General features: G+C 56.3%; 1 protein-coding gene across 1 annotated transcript; it reads left to right on the forward strand.

Annotated features, from left to right (window-relative positions):
• The first annotated feature begins 13,933 nt into the window (after window positions 1-13,933).
• ASCL2 (achaete-scute family bHLH transcription factor 2) lies at window positions 13,934-17,266 on the forward strand. Its single transcript, XM_070782551.1, has 2 exons — window positions 13,934-16,263; window positions 16,856-17,266. The coding sequence occupies exon 1, from the start codon at window positions 15,665-15,667 to the stop codon at window positions 16,244-16,246; it is 582 nt and encodes a 193-aa protein (XP_070638652.1). The 5' UTR covers window positions 13,934-15,664; the 3' UTR covers window positions 16,247-16,263; window positions 16,856-17,266.
• Window positions 17,267-22,585: the final 5,319 nt, after the last annotated feature.

The following is a 22,585-nucleotide window of genomic DNA, read 5'->3' on the forward strand; positions in this document are numbered from 1 at the left end:
TCAGTGAGTTTAGGTAGAACTGGTTGTATTTCTTCCTTAAATATTTGAAACAAGTCACCAGCTATTCTATCAAAGCATGGAGTTTTTTTGAACAGTAAGTTTTTTCCCTTAACTACAAATTTAGTTTACTAAAAAGATATGAAGCTACTTTGGTTATTTCTTTTTGAATTAATTTTGGCAGTTTGTGATGAGTTTGTTATTTGTGTGCAGAAACACAACTCATTTCTGTATGTCGATTTTGTATCAGGCAACTTTGCTGAATTTGTTGATGAGTAATAACCATGTTTTGTTTTGTTTTTGATTTGTGGATAGGGTTTTCTATCTATAAATTCAGGTCATTTTCAAAAAGAAGCAGTTTTACTTCTTTCATGATTGGATGTCTTGATTTTTTTCCTGCTTGACTGCTCTGGCTAGGACTTTCAGTACTTCGTTGAACAGGGCTGTGGCAGTGAGCACCCTCTAACCCTGATGTTAGGGGAAAGGCTTTCATCTTTTCATCACTGAGTATGATGTTAGCCATGGGATTGTCATATGCGGACTTGACTATGTTGAGATGTGTTCCTTCTATACCCACTTTGTTAAGAGTTGTTTTTTTTTTTTTAATCATGGAAAAATGTTGAATTTTGTCAAGTGCCTTTTCTGCATTTATTGAGACAAGAATATGATTTCCATCCTTCATTCTGTTAATGTGATGCATCACATTGATTGACTTGTGTGTGCTGAGGCGCCCTTTCACCCCAGGGATGAATTCCATTTGATCACAGTGTACGATCCGCGTAATGTGTGTTGCGTTTTGTTTGCTAGTATTTTGTTGACAATTTTTGCCTGTACGTTCCTCAGCAATATTGACCTGAAGCTTTCTTTCCTTGTAGTTTCCTTATCTGGCTTTGGCATCAGGGTAATGTGATCTCGTAAAATGAGTTTGGGATTATTCCTTCCTCTTCAGTTTTTGAAAGATTTTGAGAAGAATTGGCACTAATTTTTCTTTAAATGTTTAGCAACTTTCACCAGTGAAACCCTCTGGTCCTCTGTGGGGAGGTTTTTGATGAATGTTTTTAATCTCCTCACTCACGTGACTCTTAAGATTTTCTGTTTCTTCACATTCAGTGTCAGTGGGTTGCATCTTTCTAGGAATTTGTTCATTTCCTCTAGAAACAGTGACGTTGCTCAGAGTGGTCTCCTGTCAATCTTTGGGTTTCTGTGGTCCTAGCTGTAACGTCTGCTCTTCCTTTTGTAATTTTATTCATTTGGATCCTGTCTTTATTTTTTTTTCCTTGGCTAGAGGTCTGTCAATTTTTCTTTATGCTTTCAAGAACCAATCCTTAGTTTCATTAATCCTTTCTATCATTTTCCTATTCTTTACTTCATTTATCTCTGCTCTAATCTTTACTATTTTCTTCCTTTTGTTAAATTAGAGCTTAGGTTTTTTTCTTTTCTATCTCCTTGAGATGTACTGTTAATTTGGGGGGAGACTTTTCTTTTTTCTTAATGGATGTGACTCCAGGTTTCTTTTGATTAGTTCAGCACAGAATATCTTTTGAAATCTGTACCAATTATTCATTGTGGCTTAACAAATACCCCAAAGCTTAGTGGCTTAAAATAATAAATTTTTTATCTCACAGCTTTTTTCGGGCAAGGAAACTGGGCGTGATTCAGCTGGGTGCCTCTGAATCAAGGATTCCCATGGGGCTAATTTTTTCCTTTTCCTGAGGCCCCAATAGGGCTTATCTTGGCAGAGCATCGAACTGTTACTAATCCTATTTTTATTTAAAATTTATATTTTAACTTTCATGAATTTTTAACTTGAATTTGTATTTTTTAAAAAGTACTGCACTAAGGTGTTGTTATCTTGATTGACGAGTCTTTTGCTCCCTTACGTTACTGACTGAGGCAGTGCCTCACTCACCGCATCTTAGACTCAGCCCTGGGTGTGTCTCGCAAGATAATCAGGGCCTCTTTAGCCACTATCTCTCAGAGCACTGTCTTACTTTTAACACATTTGTGTCTTTATATTGGATGTGTATTTCTAAAAAGCAGCATAGACTTAGATGTTTCTTTATTGTCCGTCATGACAACATCTGCCTTTTAACTGGGATATTTAGACCATTTACACTGAAGGTTATTATTGATTTGGTTAGGTCTGTCATCCAACTGTTTGTTTCCTTTTTACTTACCTGCTCTTTGCTCCTTTTTCTAGCTTTAAAAAAATGAATTGAATGTTGTAATTTTAATTATGCTATTAGTTCCTGGCACCTAATCTTAGACTGGCTTATTAACTAATATTGTTGGCTCATTAACTATAACCTTCATGGTCTTATTTCAGTATTTGCTTTAGGATTTGTAGTTTATATCTTAAATTTATAATCTGCCTTCAAGTGATATCATACGACATTACACATAGTGTGAGAGCTTTACGAGAAGCTCTTCCATGCCCCCTCCGCCCTTTCTACTATTGCTGTCATGCAATCTACTTCTGCATATCTCACAGCCCACACCATGTTACCATCAGTTTTGTTTACACGTTGACTTATCTTTTAAATTTATTTTTATTTTGGCTGTGCTGGGTCTTCACCAGGGCACGCAGGCTTTCCCCAGTTGTGGCTCGTGGCTCTCTAGGGGTGGCGTGCAGGCTTAGTTGCTCCATGGCATGTGGGATTTTAGTTCCCCAACCGGGGACTGAACCTCCACCCCTGCACTGGAAGGTGGATTACTAACCACTGGACCACCAAGAAGCTCCATGACTTAGCTTATTTGTTTTTAGATATATTCAGGTAATAACAATTTACATGTATTTACTCATATAGTTGGGCTTCTCAGGCGGTGCTAGTGGTAAACACCTGCCTGCCAGTGCAGGAGGTGAAAGAGACTCAGGCTTGATCCCTGGGTCAGGAAGATCCCTTGGAGGAGGGCATGACAACCGCTCTGGGTATTCTTGCCAGGAGAATCCCGTGGACAGAGGAGCCTGGTGGGCTACAGTCCACGGGATCACAAAGAGTCAGACCTGACTGAAGCAACTTAGCTCACACACACTGATATAGTTACCATTTCTGATGCTCTGTGTTCTTTTGTGTACGTCTATAATTCCATCTCATATAATTTTCCTCCTGCATGAAGGATTTTTTTTTTTTTTTTTTTTGGCTGCCCTATTTGTCACATAGGATCTTAATTCCCTGACCAGGGATTGAACTCATGTCCCATGAATTGAGAGAGCAGAGCCACTGTGCTGCCAGAGAATTCTCATGAAAGACATTCTTTAATATTTGTCTAGTGTAATTCTGCTGGCGATGAATTGTTTCAGCTTTTAAATGTCTGAAAAAAACTTTGTATCTCTGAGTTTTTGCAAAATACTTTCACTGAGTATAGAATCCTAGGTTAATAGATTTTTTTCTCTATATATTTAAAAAATTATATTATTGCATTGTTACTACTGAGAAATCTGTATTTTCTTTATTTTTATGCCTTTATGAATACCTTATTTCCCTGATTTTTTTCTTTTTGGCCATGCCACATGGCACATGGAACCTAGACCACAAGGGAAGTCCCCAGTGGGTGTTTTAAAGTATAGATTTTGTTATTATTCAGGCATAGCAAGGCCAACAGAGCCGAAGATGACCCTTGAAAAGACAGTTACAGTTTCTGAGAGGAGGGGGCAGGACGGGATGCTGGGGCTGGGTCAGGAGGCAGGGGGAGTGGAGAGAGTGGGAAATGCGGAGAGGAGCCTCTGCTGTGGTTTCCATGGATGGAGTTGGAAAGGCTGGATGAACAGGCTTAATGTTGGCTGGTTTTAATAATTCCAAGGTGCTCTGGGGTACAGGGGCTCCCCTGGCTGTCTGGTTCCTGATCTGGCATGATGAGGGCAGGGGCTGGTGGTCCTGAGCGTCAGAGCCCTATAGAGGAGGTGGTGGGTCTGTGCTCTGCCCGAGACGGTTTGCATGTCTGGCTTTTATCTCTAGGAGCCAGCCCCTCCCAGGGATGGGCAGTCTCTCCAGGGTCCCTGGAGCCCCAGGACGTCAAAGCACCAAATATAGACTAGAAAATGCAGTATTACAACGCAGCTTGGTGCTCCCTGTCCGGGCCTGTTGTGGCTCAATATGGTAGCATGAGTCACGCATGTGTTCAGCATTTGAAACGTGGCCAGCCCAATGTAAGTATAACAAAATACACATCTGATTTCCAAACTTGATGTGAAAAGAAATTGTGAACTGTCCACTTAATGGTTTTCATATTGATTACATGTTGAAATGTTATTCATTTGCATATATTATTAAAATTCATTTCTTTGTTCCTTTTTTTTTAAATGTGGTTACTAGGTACTTCAAAGTTACATTGAAGGTTCACATTATATTTGCCTTGGGTGGCCTGTGGCTCTTCTAACGTGTTTCCATGGGGACTTCACAGCCCTGGAGGTGGGAAGGACTTTACACCCCTCTTCCACACGGGAACACCATACTCTTCTCTCCAGAGCAGGCTTTGAGTCTGTTCTCCCAGCTGGGGTGTTTGAGTCAACGTGACTGATCACTGGGAGCTCAGCTTCCACACGATCCTGGGACGTCTGGGAGGGTGTTTCCCGGTGAGGCTGGCATTGATTTGTGGGTGCAAGAGAGCAGGCGGCCTCCCTGTGGGGTGGGCACCATTCTGTCCAGTGAGGCTGGACCAGAACACAGGTAGAGGAAGGAAGGCTCCTCTGCTTCCTGTCTGGTTTCTCAAACTGGACACTGACCTTCTGCCCGCAGAGGCCCGAGACCTTCGGACTCGGGCTAAATCTCACCACTGGCTTTCCTCGGTTGCCCTCTTACAGATTGCAGATGGTGGGACTTCTCAACCCCCATAATCAAGTGAGCCAATTTCCCAAGATAAATCTGTATCTCTCATGGTTCTCTTTCTCTAGAGAACCCTATTAATAACAAAGATCTGGGTACTGAGAGTGTTTCCAAAGGGTACAGAATGTTAAGAGTGAATTTTCTGAATTCCAGGTTTCTAGGATCAGTTTTCTAACCTGATGGGGTTTAAAGACACCAATGGCTCTATTTCCAGCCAGAGTGAAAACACTGGCAGTCCATGATGGGATCTGGCAAGAGAGATACTCAAAGTATGAATATCCACACCCTCCCCATCAACCACTCACATGAAGCAAGGAGCTGCACTGCTCTTTAGGGGAGACTTTCGAACACCTTCGGGAAACTGGAGAATGTCGTGACCTTGGCTGGTGTCTCCTGGTGCCTCTGGACAAAGTGGTTCAAGAAAAGTGCGAGTCTGAGATTTCAAATTCCCAGCTCAAGAGTCTCATAAATAATCTTAGAGATAATCTCAGAAAATAACCGCATAGTTATAAATAATCTCACAAGCAATCATAAAGAGCTTCTGTGTATGGCCCGAGGAAAGCCTTATCTCCTTCTGCTGCAAGATTGAGATTACTGAAGCCACATGCCCGATCTCATCCTGACTCACCATGTGAACTGAGCTCCCAGCCTTGCAGGGTGTCTATGGTTAAAGTAGGAGGACCAGGAGACTGTGCGGTGGGGTGAGGACATGTGGGAAGATCCTGGAGGAAGGAGGGGTCCCAAGCCCTCAGAGTCTCCTGAGTCCTCTTTGCCAGTCGAAGCAGCTTCTCCAGCCCCAGTGAGTGGGAACCTTCCCAGCTCCATCTGGAGGGGCTGACCCTGCATTGCCTGGGGAGATGCTAACAGTCCCCTGGAGACAGTTGCCATGGAGGATGCTGCTGCTTCTCAGGACCCACCCTCACCACCTCTTGGCTTCTAGACCCATAACTCGACTCCAGTCCCAGCAGGTCCCCAGAGGCGAGGGGCAAAGTGTGACTCAGGACGAGGTGTTCTGTGCTCCAGAGGGAGCGGAGTTTTCTGATCTATGCAGACAGAAGCCGAGGGGACACGAGAGACAGATGCTGAAGGTGTAGGATGCTGGAGGATGAAGTCTGTGGGACCGAATTTGTGGACACGAGCCTCTAAGCGGAGATTCTGGGTCTCCTGCTGCCGCTCCAGAGAAGGGGGTGCGGGTGGGGCTCTCACTGTTTGTTTTGCTGCTCGGCTGAGACAGGGGCCAAAACATGGCCTGTCACGATGGCCTGAACCGGAGGTGGCCTATCTCCCTTGTTCAAAGGTTTGGGGACATGGGATGTGAGAGTGGGTTTGTCGAGTAAGACCTGCCCACCCTCCTGGGAGGGCCCAGAAGACCCTCTCAGCACGACTGTGGGGAGCACACCCATGGGGAGCCCCAGCACCCCCAAGGACCATATCCTCAGAGGGCTGCATTCTCTGCCATCCAGACCTCGTGGTAGGAGTTGTGGTCACTGAACTGGGAAACCTAAGTGAGCAGGGGCACTGGACCCCAGGGTGGCAGGGGCCTAGTGGGGGCACTCGCTGCCGAAAGCAAGGTGGGCACGGCGGCGGGGATGACCATCGGGGCAAGGCAGTGGCCAGGGCAGTCGGACTGCGCTGACCCACGGTCTTAGCTGCTCGGCCCTGGTGCTGGTGTGGAAGCCTGCCGGGTTCTTATCTGGATAAGGAAGAAGTCATAGGCCGAGTGAAGCAACATCTACCTGAATCATCAAGACAGAGGGTCATGGCCACTCAGTGAGGCCCCAGGCTTGAGCCAGTTTTCAGACCCAGGACCTTGAAGGAAGGGGAGGCCAGGGCCCCTTGAGGACGGACCCAGGACACCCCTGGATGCTGTCGGTCTTTCTCCCAGCCTTCCCCGGAGGACCTGCCGCAGCTCACAGGTGACTGTGTGCCGGGGAAGAGGAATAATGAGAGTTTCCAGGGGCCCCTAGACTCTGGCCCTGAACCCATACCCACTCCAGGAGACCCAAGCCTCCCTGGGGACCCCCCAGTCAGATGGGCCCCTGGAGGTCAGGGGGTCGGGGCCGCTTCAGCTCAGGTCTGTCCATATCAGGCTCACCGGAAGGCACAGCTGGAAGAGAAATCCTCAGCAGCTGGCAGAGTCCTCACATGGGTTCCCTGACTGTAGAGGAAGGGCTGTGATGGGGGAAAGGCCAAGGGGAAACCCCTAGAACAGCGTCTCCTGAGAAAGACAGCACAGCAGCCAGCAGCCCTGGTTGGACTGCAGAGGTCAGTGCCTCCACCCAGGACTTGAAGGCTGGAGGGGTGGAGGGGCGGTGATTCCCACGGCAGCCCATTCTATTTGGCTTTCGCAGAAGACAGTGGGTCTTGGAGAAATGACAGCGGGTGCTCTTAAGCTTGATGAGGTGGTGACTTCAACTGTAGCTGCTGTATCAGACGTGCTTTCACTGCTCGAGCAAATTCACACCTTCCCTAGTGCCCAGCATGCAACCCCGGATCCGACAGGCGCCTCTCCCTTCATCCTTGTGCCTAAGGCCCAGCAGAAACAGTTTGCTTTTACCTGGAAGCCCAGCAGTACACCCTCGCTGTCCTACATCAGGGGTGCGGCGACTCTCTAGCCCTGGGCCACAGCTGAATTCACAGGGACCTTGGTTACTTTCCCTCCCACAAGACATCACACTTGAGCACTACACGGATGGCATTTTGCTGATTTTTGAGCCTATCGAGCAAGAAGCAGCAACTACTCTAGGTTTACAACATTTGTGTATCAGAGGGTAGGAAATAAAACCAATGAAATTTCAGGGGCCTTCCATCTCATTAAAATTTCTAGAGAGTCCAGTAAAGTGGCAAGATATCCTTTCTAAGGTGAAGGATAGAGTATTTCATCTGGTCCCTCCTGCAACCAAAAAAGGAGACAATGTAGTCCTCATCTGGGTGTGTTACTCCGGCCCACTGACCGACTAGACGATTGCTGGGTGGGGTGGGGGCTCTGCTACAGGTCTAGGCTGTGCACTCCTGGAGTCAGTGGGTGGGGTGGGGGCTCTGCCACAGGTCTAGGCTGTGCACTCCTGGAGTCAGTGGGTGGGGTGGGGGCTCTGCCACAGGTCTAGGCTGTGCACTCCTGGAGTCAATGGGTGGGGTGGGGGCTCTGCCACAGGTCTAGGCTGTGCACTCCTGGAGTCAAGTGATGTAGCAGGCCCAGTGGTCCCGGAAGTGTCAGGGCAGAGACAGATGCTCTTTGAGTCTTCGGCAGCCCCTAGAGATGAATCGCAGGGCAGGCCCTTAAGATTTGGGAGCAGGACTTTGCCATCCACCCTAGAAAACTGCTCTCCTCTTGAGGAAAATCTCTGGGCCTGCTACTAGCCTTAGCAGAGACTGAACACTTCACCACAGGTCACCAAGTTACCACGTGACCTGCTCATCATGAACTGGGTGTTATCTTTATCTGACCCACCAAGCCAGAAAGCTGGCTGTGCAGGGCAACACTCCACCATCCAATGGAAGTGGCATGTAGCTGAGCCTGACCAAGCAGGCCCTGAAGGCAGAGGTTAGTGACCTGAAGAAGTGGCTCAAATGCCCATGGCTCCCATCCCTGCTACACTGCCTTCTCTCTCCCTGCCTGAACCTACGGGCTCGGGGGGAGGGGGTGGCTTCCTAGATCTACCAACAGAAGAAGAAGCACCTCAGTCTTGTTTACAGATGGTCCTGTGTGATATGCAGGCTCCCCCCAACCAGAGGCAGACACCCCTCAGGGACATGGTGAAGGGCAGTCCTCCCGGCGGGCAGAGCTGTGGGCAGTGCAGCTGGTCCTGCACTTTGCTTGGAAGGAGAAATGGCCAGATGAGTGGTGATAACTGGACTCATGGGCTCTGGGCAGTGGTTTGGTTGGGTGCTTAGGGACTCAGAAGCAACATGACTGGAAAATCGGTGACAAGGGAATTTGGGGAAGAGGTATGTGGATTGGCAAGAACCCTGAAAATATTCACATCCCACATGAGTGTTCACCAAAGGGTGAACTCAGCAGAGGATTTTAGTAACAGAGTGCACAGGAGAACCATCCTGTAGATCCCAATCAGCCTCTTTCCCAGCCACCCTGTCATCGTGCAGTGGGTTAAGTAAAGTGGCCTTGGTGGCAGGGATGGGGGCATGCATGGGTCCAGCAACATGGATTCCACTTACCAAGGCTGAGTGTCCAATCTCCCAAGACCAACACCAAACCCCAGAGGGGCCAGCCAGCTACCTGATTAATTACACCGGCATATAACCGAGCCGGATGCTATGGGGACTTCCTGGAAGACAGCCCTCCGCTATGTCTTGTCTGCAGAGAAACTTCAGCCTCCCAAACCTTCTCTGAGTTCCAAAGAGTAAATTTAATCACAGAAGTCAGAAAATGCGGAAAGAAAGGAAAACAGTCAAACAAGACAAAATAATACTAGTTTAGCCATTAAACAAAGTTAAGAACCTTGAGTTCCTCCTTCAGGGCTGTACATGATACTCTGAGCCATGTCCTTTGAGCTGCTTTGCAGACACTGAAATCCCCACCAGGTGGAGGAAGTTAACTGCAAACTGCCCACCAGCACAGAGACCCCAAATGGGTTGGAACCAGAGGGTGGACGATGTTGGCTCTGATTAGCGCATCACCAACCAATCAGAAGAATGTCCATGAGCTGATCACCCACCCCACAGCCTCTCTCCCTTACCCTTCAGGGAGTTCAGGCCTTTTGAGCACCAGCTGCCTGGACTCCTTGCTTGGCATCTGCAACAGACACTACACTTTTCTTCACCACAACCGCGTGTCAGTAGATTGGCTTTTCTACTCCCAGGTGAGTGGACCCATATTCAGCAACAGGACTGTTTTCATCATGGCTCCCCTGGTAGCTCAGTTGGTAAAGAATCTGCCTGCAATGCAGGGACCCCAGTTTGATTCCTGGGTTGGGGAGATCTGCTGGAAAAGGGATAGGGTACCCACTCCAGTATTCTTGGGCTTCTCTTGTGGCTCAGCTGATAAAGAATCAGCCTGCAATGCAGGAGACCTGGGTTTGATCCTTGGGTTGGGAAGATCCTCTGGAGAAGGGAAAGGCTACCCACTCCAGTTTTCTGGCCTGGAGAATTCCAGGAACTGTATAGTTGATGGGATCGCAAAAAGTCAGACACGGCTGAGTGACTTTCACTTTCATCACGGAAGAGACAGTGTTTTCTTCCTACTGGGACAGACACCCATGCTGGATGCGGCTTTGCCTTCTCTGCATTCAGTACTTGTGCCGAAGTGAATCACAGAATGCCTTATCCACCTCGTGGTATTCCACACAGCGTTGCTTCTGATTAGGGAAGAAAGGGTGGCAAGGGGCCCCTGCCTGTGGAACGCACCACGTTCCCCACCATCGTGAAGCAGCTGGCTTGCCAGGTGGTGGAATGGCCTTCTGAAGACTCAGTTATAGCAGCAGCAAGGTGGCAGTGCCCTGCGGGCTGGGGCGGGTTCTCCAAGAGGCTGCATGTGCTCTGAGTCAGTGCCCACGGTACGAGCTGATTCACAGCGGAGACTCCTGGGATGAAGGGGTGAAGAGGCAGTGGCCCTGACTGTGATACCAGTGGCCCACCGGCGTGACGGTTCCGTCCTGTCCCTGAGACCCTGCACGCTCCTGCTCAGAGCTCTCAGTTCCACCAGGAGTTAAGCAATGAGTCCACTGAACCGGAAGTTAGGGCTCACCAGCCACTTCGGGGTCCTCGTGTCTCAGAATCAACAGGCAGAGAAGGGACTCACTGTGCCGGCCGGGGGGACTGATCCCGGAGTGGGAGGCTTGGCCACTGCTGCCTCCTCACGGGAGGTGAGGAAGCGCACGAAGGCGCCGGGGGTCTGGGATTGAGGTCAAGGTGAGATGACAGCAGCCCGACCCAGGCAGGACCACTGATGACCCGACCCGCTAGGAGCGATGGTTTGGGTCAACCACCAAGCACAGAACCACAGCAAGCTGAGGGGCTGAAGGCACAGGGAGCACGGAGCAGGCGGTGGGAGAAGGTGCTTACGATTATTGGCTACAGCCTCACGACCGTTACAGAAACCAGAACTGGAGCTGTGGTATTTATTTCCCCCTTCTGCTACGGTTATTGTTCAGTCACTAAGTCGTGTCCAACTCTTTGCGACCCCATGGACTGCAGCACGCCAGGCTTCCCTGTCCTTCACCGTCTCCTGGAGCCTGCTCAAACTCAAGCCCATTGAGTCGATGATGCCAACCAACCATCTCACCCTCTGTTGCCCCCTTCTCCTCCTGCCCTTCTGCTGTAAGTGTCATGGAACCAAACAAACTTGGGTTTGCTCTCCTGCGTGCAGTAGAGCCAATCTACTGACAGGTGGTTGTGGTGAAGGAAAGAAGTGCAGATTTATCGCAGGTGCCAAGCAACGAGTCCAGGAAGCTAGTGCTTAAGAGGCCTGAACTCCCTGAAGACTCATAGGGTGAGGGAAGGGAGTGATGAGTGATCAGGGTGAGTGATCAGCTTGTGGACGTTCTTCTGGTTGGTCGGCAGTGAGGAAATTGGGAGGCGATATCAACCTCTGATTCAAACAAGCCTGGGGTCTACCCGCTTGCAGGCAGCATGCAGTCAACTTCTCCTGCCTGATGGGGCTTTCAGTACCTGCAAAACAGCTCAATGGACATGGCTCAGAATACCATCTGCAGCCCTGGAGGAGCAACTAAAGGTCCTTGACTTGAATGGCCGCACTATTCTTTTGTCTTGCTCAAATGTTTCCTTTCTGCGTTTTCTCATTTCTCTGATTCCATTTAAAGTGTTTCCACACAGGAAGCAGGGAGGAGACGTGGCGGGGTGTGCGGGGAGGGAGGCTCCGTTCTGGGAAGGTCCCACTGGGTCCTGCTTGGTGATGCAATTGTGCATCTCTGTTTCTCTCCTGTCTTCTCCTCTCGTCATGTGACATACGATGCCCTGACTTCGAGTCACAGCATTTAGGCCTGGGAATTTACACCAGTGTTTAAGGACGTCGGGAGAGAGACACACCCCCAGGCCTCCTCGTCCTCTTCTGGGGCAGGAGGGCATGTGCTTTCGTTTGTAGGCAGGACAGCTGTACACATGAGGCAGAACTATGACCTTTCTATTGTTTTTGTCTGGAGCTCAGGCATGGATTCAGGAGCTGGGTACAGGTGCCGCATTGACAAGGGGTGGATGTGTGATGATCAGTTTTGAGTGTCAACCGGCCCAGCCCACAGGGGCCCAGATTAGACTTTATTTCTGGGTGTGTTTCTGGATGGGGTGAAGATTAGAATCAGCATCTGCTGCAGTGCGGACCAGCATCACGGAGTTCGCTGAGCGCTTGCACGGAACAACTGATGCGGTGGGAGGAATTCACCTTTCCTCCTCCGTCTGGCTGCTGGAGCTGGGACCGGCCAGCTCGCCATCTCCCGCCCCTTCCCTGGGGCTTACACCACCGGCCCCCAGGTTCTCAGCTCTCCACACTTGGATGGGATCCCCCAGCACACAGGCTTTCTGGGTCTGCCTCCTGCAGATGGTAGACGTGGGGCTTCCCGACTCTACCATCATGCGATCGGGTTCCTCGTCATAAACTTCTTGTTACACGTTATCTGTTTCTCTGGAGAATCCCAACTGGTCATTGGTGGGTATGATGCTTGATGTCTGGAAGTACTTCATGTCCCATGGCTCCTGTCCACCCCACTGAATTCCAGAAGGTTCTGGACTCCCAAGTGACCTGGGCACACAGGTGGGACTCCTGCACGAGGGCTTCAGGACAACCTGTGGGCTTGGAGAAGCTGCTGGCTTGGCCCAGACTGGCTACCCGCCTCCCACCTGTGCCCTGACCCAGAGAATGCACTTAGGCAGCCAGGGAGGAAGGCCCTGGAGGGGTGGATAGGGAGGTGGGCAGCAGCCCTGGGCCGCAGGAGGAGTGAGGAGCCCAGGCCAAGGCAGCTGGCAGTCAGTCCTGCTCGCCCTCACCCAGGCATGGAGCTCACCCAGCCTCTGCCGAGTCCAGTTCTGCCCCAGAGAAGGGGGACCCAGAGCCTCTCTGGGCCTCACGTGTCCCCAGGGTGCCCCACATTTTCAGAGTCTACACCCCAGTCCCATGGAGCCCGTGATTTCAGAGTGGGCAAGCGCTCAGCCTTGGTCACCCTGGAGCAGGGGTTGGCATGTCCCCCTGGAGCAGCAGGACGCTGGGCTACTGGGACCTCTCAAGGTCAACAGCAGAGCTGGGCCTGGACTGCTCCCCTGTCGCTCGGCCACCGCCCACTCCCGCAGTGGCCAGCTCCTTTTGATCCTCTGTGCTGGACGTGAGGTCCCCTTAGCGAAGCACGGTCACGCATGGCCTGGGCACGGGCGGTGCCCTGTGGACACAGAGAGAAGGGTACCTGTCTTTCCGTGTGGAGCTCTCAGATGGACACCCAGGATGAGGGGCACGCTGAGCACAGCACGGCGCAGAGGGATTCAGACAGGGCTCTGGTGACGCGGCCTCAGAGCTGAGCGTGAGGCCAGCGCAGAGCGGGGCCAGGCTTAATCCCCAGGCCCGGGCGTGACCCAACTCGCCGGGGTAATGACCCTCCTGCAGTGGACAGGCGGGAGGGGGCAGAGCCAGAGCCCAGGAGGCTGGGCAGAGGCCCCTTGGAAGTTCAGGCAGGGCCCTGTTTGCGGGACTTGGGAATTCTCCAGGAGGCTGGGCAGAGGCCCCTTGGAAGTTCAGGCAGGGCCCTGTTTGCAGGACTTGGGAATTCTCCAGGAGGCTGGGCAGAGGCCCCGCGGAAGTTCAGGCAGGGCCCTGTTTGCAGGACTTGGGAATTCTCCTTGGCACCCTTGCCACGGGCAGGCAGATTCCTATCTGGCTGGGGGTTTGCCAAATAACCCTCAGGGAAGGAGGGGGCGGCTCTTACCAGAGAGGGGGCACAGAGGCCAGCCAGGCCTTCCGCTCTGAAGGGACCTGATTCCTATCTGGATTGCTCCACTGGCCAGAGGTGTGACTGTGGACACATTCCATGTCCTTTCTGAGTCAGCTTCTTCCTGAGAAACAGGGCCCCACACCCACCTGGCTCCTGGCAAGTGCTAGACTCCAGGTCACTTCCTACAGGAGGCAAGCCGACCAGACTTGCCAGAATCCTTCACGGGGACAGGAGCCAGAGGGCGCCACCAGGCAAGCAGGAAACCCTCGCCACCGTGCCCCGCGGGGCCCTCGGGAGGCGCCCCAGCCCCCTACCCCTTTCCCATGCCAGCACAGTAAGTCTGCTCGAGGTAGCTGGGCCCGCCCCTTACCCCCGCCCTCCATTCCCGGAGGTCCTGGCCCTAAGGGTCTGGTCACTTTTCGGGAAAAACCTGCTGGGTATGGCCTCCCGAGGGCACAGCCATTTGGCTGGCCTTCCCAGGCCGCGGGGCAGGACAAAACTCTCCCATTAACGGCGCACGTCCAAAGTCCCTGCCCCCTCAAACCCCGAAAGGTACGCCCGTCGGTCAGGGGGAAAGGCGGCTGCCCCTCCCCAACTTCCCCCACCGGCCAATCCCAGCGCGGGGGTAGGTGGCCGGTGCTGGCACTGAGGGAAAAGGGTCATGAAGGCGGCTAGACATCCACGGGTGAGCGGCCGGAGGGAACCGGTCCAAGAAGAGAGGACGATTTCAGGGGAATATGGAAAGCAGAGGAAGCTTCGAGAGCGGGGCGGGGGGAGACGGGCAGAGGGGAAAGGCAGGCGGACTGCCCCCCGGGGTCCAAAGCGGTCTGAGCAAATCTCCAGGCCCTTCGCCTCAAAGACGCGCAAGGCCGGGGGCAGACTGTGTACGTGGCAGGGAACTGGGGGAACGCACCCCAGGAGCCAGACCTCCGGCCTCCACCCCACCCCAGCGCGCCACTTCTTAAGCCCCGCCTTGGCGGGAAGACGGAGTGGCCCTCTCGCAGGCCCCGTAGAATAACAGGTGGGCGCCCGGCCAGGAACAGGTGCGCGTGGGAGCGCGCGCCCACCCGGGTGGCGGGGAGGGGCCGGGCGGGGCCGCGCGGGCGCCAAGCTTTGTTGGAGACGCTCCGGGAGCCACGCGTCTGGCATACACGCTTCCTCCCAGGGGCCGGGCGTGGGGCCGCGCCCGCCGCGATTGGCCGAACGGGCGGCCCGCCATTGGCTGAGGCTCCCCCACGCCCCTCGGCCTCAAGGGGCGGAGCGTGGGTGCCGGCTGCCCGGCGCGTGCTGCCCCCGGGGGTCTCACGCGCCTCCAGGCTGGCTGCGCCGTGGCGGTGGACACACCCTACCCTCAAAGGCGGACGCGGCGGGGGTCGTACCCAGGACCTGTGAACAGCAGCTTCGGGGAATGGGGGACGGTGCGCACGCGGGGCCCGCGGACTGCATCTTGGGGGCGCACTGGGCACCTGCTGGGAACAAGGACGCACTGGGGGCCTGCGGGCTGTGCCTGGGGGACTGGGTGCGGTCTTCGGAGGCTCACGGCTCGGTCTTTGCAGACTGTGCGCCAGGGGTTGGGCGAAGCGTGGCGCGAAGGGGAGGCAAGGGAAAGAGGGCGTGAGAAAGGAGGCGGCGGCGCGGAGGAGGGTTATCTATATATTTAAAAACGCGCCGCCTGCGCCGCTCAAGGAAGACCTGGCGAGCGTCTGACAGCACGCGCGAGTCACGAGCCCCCCACGCTCCTCGGCGCGCACTGCCCGCCCTCTCTCGGCCTCCTGCGCCTTGCTGTCCCCGGACCTCGGACGACCTGGGGCCGCGTACCCGGGGGAGTCTTGGCAGCGCAGTGCCCGATCTTCGTTGAGACTTGACCGGCGTTCCTCCGCCCTCGGTTCCTTGCCCTCCACCTTCGTGCGGCGCACAGAGACTGGGGGAAGCGCGGGGCAAGTGGATGCAGACGCGATGGACAGCCGCGCACTACCCCGGCCCGCGCCCCCGGCGCCTGGTGTCCCGGGCTGCTGCGCCGCTCGGCGGCGACCGGAGTCCCCAGAGCTGCTCCGCTGCAGCCGCCGGCGGCGGCCGGGCGCGGTGGACCCCGGCAGTGGAGCGGCGGCCGTGGCGCGGCGCAATGAACGCGAGCGCAACCGCGTGAAGCTGGTGAACTTGGGGTTCCAGGCGCTGCGGCAGCACGTGCCGCACGGCGGTGCCAGCAAGAAGTTGAGCAAGGTGGAGACGCTGCGCTCGGCGGTGGAGTACATCCGCGCCTTGCAGCGCCTGCTGGCGGAGCACGATGCTGTGCGGGCCGCGCTGGCCGGGGGGCTTCTGGCCCCGGCCGTGCGCCACCCCCTGCCCCGCGCTCCATCGGGGACCCCCGCCACCGCCGCCTCGCCCTCCTGCGCCTCGTCGTCCCCTGGTCGTGGGCACAGCTCGGAGCCCGGGTCCCCGCGTTCCGCCTACTCGTCGGACGACAGCGGCTGTGAGGGCGCCCTGAGCCCCGCGGAGCGCGAGCTGCTCGACTTCTCCAGCTGGTTAGGGGGCTACTGAGCGCCCGGCCCCGCAAGGTAGGCTCCGAGAAGCGGGAAGGAGGGAGGGCTGGAGGGAGGGCGGCTGGGCGCGTGGAGACAACGGCCTCGCTGCTCGAGCTCCCGAGAGCCCACGAGGCCCAGAGCGACGGCCTGGATTTCGCTCCCTCTTTATTCCTCCCCAGACTTCTTCAAGCCTGTGCAAGACTAGCGTTTGTTTGTCCGGGATTGCAAAACTTCCCCCTCGCTGCTCCGCCGCCGTAGGGGGAGCGGGGAGACGGAGGGCTGGGGCGGGTGAGGCCCCGAGTGTTTGCGGATCTCGGGGCAGACTAGGGCGCTGGGAGGCGGAGAGACTTTGCATTGCAAATTGCGCGCCCGGCCCGGTGGCAGAAATGAGTCGGCGGGGCGCGGAGCCCTGACTCACCCCGGCTCCGAGCGCTCGCCCCGCCCGGCGCCCGGGGCCGGGCCACACACCGAAGCCGAGGCTCCCACGGAGACCTGGGCTCCAAAACCCACCCAGAGAACGAAACTGCCGACTCCGCTTGTGGGGGTGGGGGAGGGCCGGGCTGCGTGGGGTCTCCGGGGCCGGATCCCGCACTAACGCACGTGCCTGCCCCCTCTTCCCTCTCAGCGGCGGGGAGCGCGCTCACCCCTGCGGAGCCAGCCGGTTGGAAAGGCTCCCGCCTCCGTGTTCCTCGTTCCGCGGGCCAAGCCACCACCGAGCCAGGGATCCAGCCGACGCTCCCCGCCATCCAGCCTGACCCAAGGCTAGTGTGCAAGCGGTCCCGCCTGACCTCCTCCTCCCGGCGGCAGCTTCCTCGGACCCCAGCCACCCTGTCCGCAGAGACCTTCCACTGGACTGGGGCTGCGGAACCGACACTTGGAGGTTTGAAGGGGAGAGGGCTTTATGACGACGCAAATTATGTTTTTTTTTACCAACACATGGACTTGAACTGCTCAGGGACACTGGCGGTATGAAGGCTTATTTTTGTACAAAGAACCCTTAGATTTAGAACACAATAAAGACTGTTTATTCCCTCTTCCTGGAAGTTGTGAATCTGGCTGAAATCTCCCGTGCCACAGCCCTCGGGCAGAGTCCCTGGTGGGCGTCCCCTTTCAGCCCTGCCAGCTGTGGAGAGACCAGCCTCAGGAAACCTGTTTTAGGGAAGGTGGATCTATGTATAAACCGGTGCTGTGTATCAGTGGTGGTGGGGGTACCCGCTCCATATCCCTGAGGCCCCCCGTGATCCAGGTGAGGGTCCCCGTGTGGGTGGGAGGGTGGTGGCTTCAACCCTGGACCCAGAAGGCCCACATCTGTGGTCAGGTCTCCCTGGACCCCGCGCCTCTGTCTGGGAGTCCACCTGGCGGCCGCCCTGCCAAAGCAGTTCATGGGCCCGGGCGGGCCTGGGGCTCCCGTCAGGCGTCGGGGCGCTGGAGCGTGGTCCAGACAGGGCTGCCTCACAGCTGGGACGCTGAAGTCTGCAGGCTGCTGACTGGGATCAGGCTCTGAGGCAATGCCCAGCATAGGGCTCAGCCCAAGGGGGTCCGACCAGTGGGCCCCCAGGCCGCCCTCTGTCTCGGGGTCCAGGTTGCTGCTGTCAGATCCCCGCTGTCCGCCGCCAGCTGAGTGACCCCGGGCAGGGCTCTCCACCTGCCAGTGGGGGGACCTACAGTTGCAGGAGGACGGTGGAGAGGTGTCTGGCCGTGTCCAGCCCACCATACTCGGCCCTCCACTGCCACGCCTGTGGCTGCTGGCCACGTGTGCCCTGCAGGCTGCAGAGGCCTGGGCCCTGCCCACCTATTTGCGGGTGGGGGCTGTGAGGGCCTCCTCTGAGAGGAACAAGGAGGCCCCCCCAGGCTTCCCAAGCTCAGAGGTGATTACTCAGCCCTACCTTTGACCAGAGCCTCGGCGGCTTTGAAGTCTCACCCTGCCCAGAGCTCTCTTTTATTGCACGGGTGGGGGTGGAGCCGACAGGGATCCCCCAGGCTGCTTTCGGATGCTGAAGGCACCCCTTCCTCCTGCGGGGAGTGGTTGGGTCACAGCCGTTGGAACCTGGGCAGGTTGGGGCGACTGGTGTTGGCAGAACGGATGTCTCCTGGGTGAGCAGGGTGACAGGCTGGGTGGGTCTGACGAGGCTCAGGCTTGGCGGGGTCAGCAGAGCAGCTGTGGCTGGGGACTGCGGGGCCAGGAGTGACCTGGCCTCGTCCAAGGGACAGACGAGGCGTGTTATGTGGCCACCCGGCAAGGGCCAGCCTGCAGCCTTCCCCAGGGTCCACAGCGTGGTCAGTGACCTCACCGAGCCTCTGGCTCCGGCCTCTGCTGGGTCTCCTTACCTTGACCCAGGGAAAGGCATGCAGCTCTCAGGACCTGGAGTGCTGGTGGGCAGGGTAGTATCACACATGGGCGTTGGCTGGCAGGGGGTAGAGGGGACGCACGGGAGGGGCAGGCCGAGGGGGACTGGTGATGAAACTCTGCCAAGGGTAAGAGCTGCTGTTTTTGTGCTTCTGTTTTTACGGAAAATCCCAAGCACGTGCAGAAGTTCCAGAACTTCCGCCGGACATGTTCTCTGCGCCAGGCACGGAGGATGCGCTGGTGCCTGAGGAAGCCTCACCCTCATGGAGCTGACGTTCTAGCAGGGCACACAGGCTCCATCTAACCCACAAGTGACATTGTTGTATCAGGCGTCCAGCATCCGGCCTGGTCAACGATGGACACGCCAGATGTGGGAGAAGGCTCTGAGAAGCCCCCATCACCAGCACCAAAGACTGAACACAAACCCCTGGCTGTCCGTGCACTGACCCCCAACCCAGACATCATACGGTTCCACCCGTAAATTCTCCAGATGAGCTTCCAGGGGGAACCCCAATACCTTGACCCCCACAGATGAACAACAGCTCTTTTCACTTTGTCAAACACCCAGTCAGTGGCACAGCTCTCTGACTGCCTCTGTTTTCCACGTTTGTGGGTTTTTTTGACTGCCCCACGCATGATTGTGGAACTTCCCTGACCACGGGTAGGGCCCGTGCCCCCTGCGGTGGAAGCACAGAGTCGAGTACTGAACCCCCGGGAAGTCCCTGGTTTTTATAATAAGGATCCGGTGCAGATCCGCACTGGAGTTAAGCCTCTCGTGAGCATCCCGTCCCCAGCTGCTTCACGAGGAAGCGAGGCCATCCGTGTCCCAGCGTTGCCGATGGCACCGCGCCTGCGGGTGCCCACTGGGTACTGGTCCTGCATCTCCTGTGACTGGAGGGGGTGGCTTGGAAGCAGAGGCGTGATCGACTCCAGTTTGGTTTCTGGTTCCTGCACTTCAGAGCATGTTCCTGGCTCTGCATCCCATGCGGTGACTGATCACTGATTATCTGGGCAGGCTCATTTTTAAGAGAAGAGTGGGCTGTGTTTGACCAGGCAGAATGACAGGTGCCCACATGGGCACACGGGCCTGCCTGCTCACCCTAGGCAGAAAGCGCCCTGTCCCCCGCCAGCCGTCAGTTACCAGGTGCCGATCGCTGCCCCCTTTACAGAGCCGGAAGGCACAGCTCTGAAAGATGAGGTGCTGGAGGTCATAGAGCCTGAAGGTGACGGGACATGGGACTCAAACAGGGACGGCTTCATTCCTGAGTCCTTGCAGTGGCCCCCTTCCAGGAGGGCGGGGCTGCCTGGGGCTGTCCTGGGGGGCACACTTAGCAATTCTGTGTTCCAGACCAGCACGTTTGTTCGGGTCCCCACCCTCAGCTCCGTGGTGGGGGCAGCAGGGCTCTCCTGGTGGCCTGTAGCCCAGGCCTTGCCCCGTGCTGGAGGTTGGAAGCCGATTTTAGATCGAAGCAGCCTGGGGCTAGGTGGGGACCCCCACTGTGGTGTGGGGGGAATGGTGTCTTGGGGTAAAGCTGGGTGGGACCAGGGGAGTTTTTCTAGGGGTGGGCAGGTGGGGGGTGGGCAGGTGGTCTGGATGGCCACAGCCCCCGGGGGCCCTCTGGGGGCGCCGTGCCACAGGGGGTCAGGATGTTGTCTTTGTTATTTGTGACAGTGGTTTTCCTGAGGAACCCTGCTTTATAGTCCCAGGAGGCTCCCTGTGGCTAAAACTCACCCAGTCAGAGAATGGTGTGTCCCTGGAGGCCACCCACATGGGGCCACCCTCTCGGACGCTGGAGGCCAGCACGGGTGCCTGCTGGCCTCGTCTGCTCTGCCAGGTCCCACGCCTGATCATTCTGGAAACTCCAGTGGGCACCTTCTCTGTGTCCAGGTGCAGCAGCACCCAGGGAGGCCCTGCCCTCGGGGGACCTGTGTTCTGGGCACGGCACTGCCTGGCCCTTGGCGGACACACGGGTTCAGGGGGAGCATCAGGGGCCCTGGGTGTTGTTGGGGTCATGTAGCGTCTCGGAGCCGTGCCCCTGAAACGGAGGCTGCAGTCCTGACCTCGCAGAGCTGTCGCCTGTCCCGTGTGCTGGGGCCAGTGCGTCCCGAGAGGGGCAGTCGAAACCTCCTTGGTTCCTGCCTGTTCCAGGGCAGCCCCAGCCTGGAACCCCCGGCCCAGGGCTGGCTTCCTTATCTGCGGGGCCCTCCTGCAGAGTGAGATCACAAGACACCCTTGTTCAAATATGGGGGGAAAGTGACGCTAAAGGTGTGGAAATAGCTTTTTCCTTTTTTCCACGGCCTGTCTTGACGTAGTGTTGCAAACTTGCTATTTAATGCCGTTCAAGTAAAGAAAGTTAATACTTTGTTGGCATGAATTTTTATACCGTGCAATGCTAGTCTTAGATGTAGAGATAAGCGCGTTAACTGCCACGCAGAATCACCGAAATGACGCCACTGAAATACTGCAGCGTGCACATAATTTTGCTTTTATGCAACAGCAGAGACTCTGCAAAAACTAGATACCCGCGTTCTACCTGCACCTGCTCCCATCAGCTGTGGCCGAGCAAGGGCTGAAAGGAGGAGATTCTGGGCTCACCCGTCCCCGCTTTCGTCCTGTGGTTATTTTCTACCTGAGCGGTGGCCGGTGTGGGCGGTCACTCGAGGAAGGCGGGATGGTGGGTGCCGTGCGCGTGCAAGTGGAGCAGGCTCTGGCTGGACTGTGGATGGGGCCCTGGGGCTGTGGCACCCCGCCTGCTGGGTGGAGGAGGCAACCCGCGGACCTCGGGTCTCCCTGGGCCCCACGTCGCGGCCCCCGTGAGCGCTGGTTCCTCCGTGGGGCGGGCTCGCACGTGGCCCGCATCTCTCTGCGTCTGTGCGTCCTCTGCTGGCCCGTTGACCTTCACCTGTGAACAGTGATGTTTGCCCTGGTGTCTGCAGAGCTCCAGCCACTGGGAAGCTGAGCCTGGTGTGCACCGCCCCCTGCCCTTCACCCCCAGCTGGGTTGGGGGGCCACGTGGGGAGGCAGCCAGTGCAATGCGCATCATCTGACCCTGCTCACGAAGAGGAGTGGCCAGAACAAGGGTGAGCCTGACCACGGAAGGGACCGGACATCAGCCGTGGGGTTCACGAGTTCACCTTCCCTCTCGACAGAGACTGAGGTTTGGGTGGGCAGTCAGGGCAGGGGAGGGACCAGGCGGACCCCTCCTCAGTGCTGCGGACGCTGGAGTCCTCACCATCACGCACAGCAGCAGTCCCCTGTGGCCTCAGGGCGGAGGAAGGGGGACATGCAGGGGGCTGGATCCCCGAGGAGCCAGCGTGGAGAGGCCTGGGTGGGGGCGGGGGCTGCGTCTGCCCCCACGGCCTCGCCCGGGCCAGCCCTGCCTTCCTACCTGTGCTGGGTCCCTCCAGGCCCCTGAATCCTAGCGGAGGTGGGGGGCCCTGGGGGAGGGCCAGAGTGAGGGAGGGTCCCAGTGCTCTGAGGCCACCAGGCCACGAGAGGACCCTGTGGATGGAAGGGGTGCGGCCGCAAAGGCACTTTGACAGCGTGAGTCTCTGTTGGAACCAGAGGGCGCGAGAGGGGTCCAGGTGGGCCCAGCAGAGCCCCCGTTGTTGGGGAACTTGGGGGTCTTGGGGGAGAGCAGGAGGAGGCTGGAGCTGACCTGGCAGGGCCAACAAGCGTAGGGTCTCAACTGTGGCTTTGTGATGGGGGTGCTGCTGGTCGGAGGAGACTCTGGGAGACAGAAGGGGCGGCAGACCGCCGCTGGTGGGTGAGGAGGGGGTGGCCAGCAGGGCTTGTGGACCCTCTGGACAGCGCCGGTCGGGGTGGGGGCTGTGTGGGGGCCTCCGGGGGCAGGGCGCTGGAGGACGAGGCCCACCCTGGTCTTTGCTGCATCAGACAGGAGAGTGGGCGGGGGGCCTGTGGGCTGTGAGTCCGCCTCGAGCTCTTTGGGGTCACGGTGCGGGCAGGCCCCCCAGGAGCCCCTCATCCTCCCAGCCCCCTTGAGGGGT

Source organism: Bos indicus, chromosome 29, assembly GCF_029378745.1.
Source record: "Bos indicus isolate NIAB-ARS_2022 breed Sahiwal x Tharparkar chromosome 29, NIAB-ARS_B.indTharparkar_mat_pri_1.0, whole genome shotgun sequence".
In the NCBI taxonomy this organism is placed as follows: domain Eukaryota; kingdom Metazoa; phylum Chordata; class Mammalia; order Artiodactyla; family Bovidae; genus Bos; species Bos indicus.

Bases quoted from the DNA above. Each gene is read 5' to 3' on its own strand.
- ASCL2 (XM_070782551.1), top strand. From the start codon at position 15,665: ATGGACAGCCGCGCACTACCCCGGCCCGCGCCCCCGGCGCCTGGTGTC.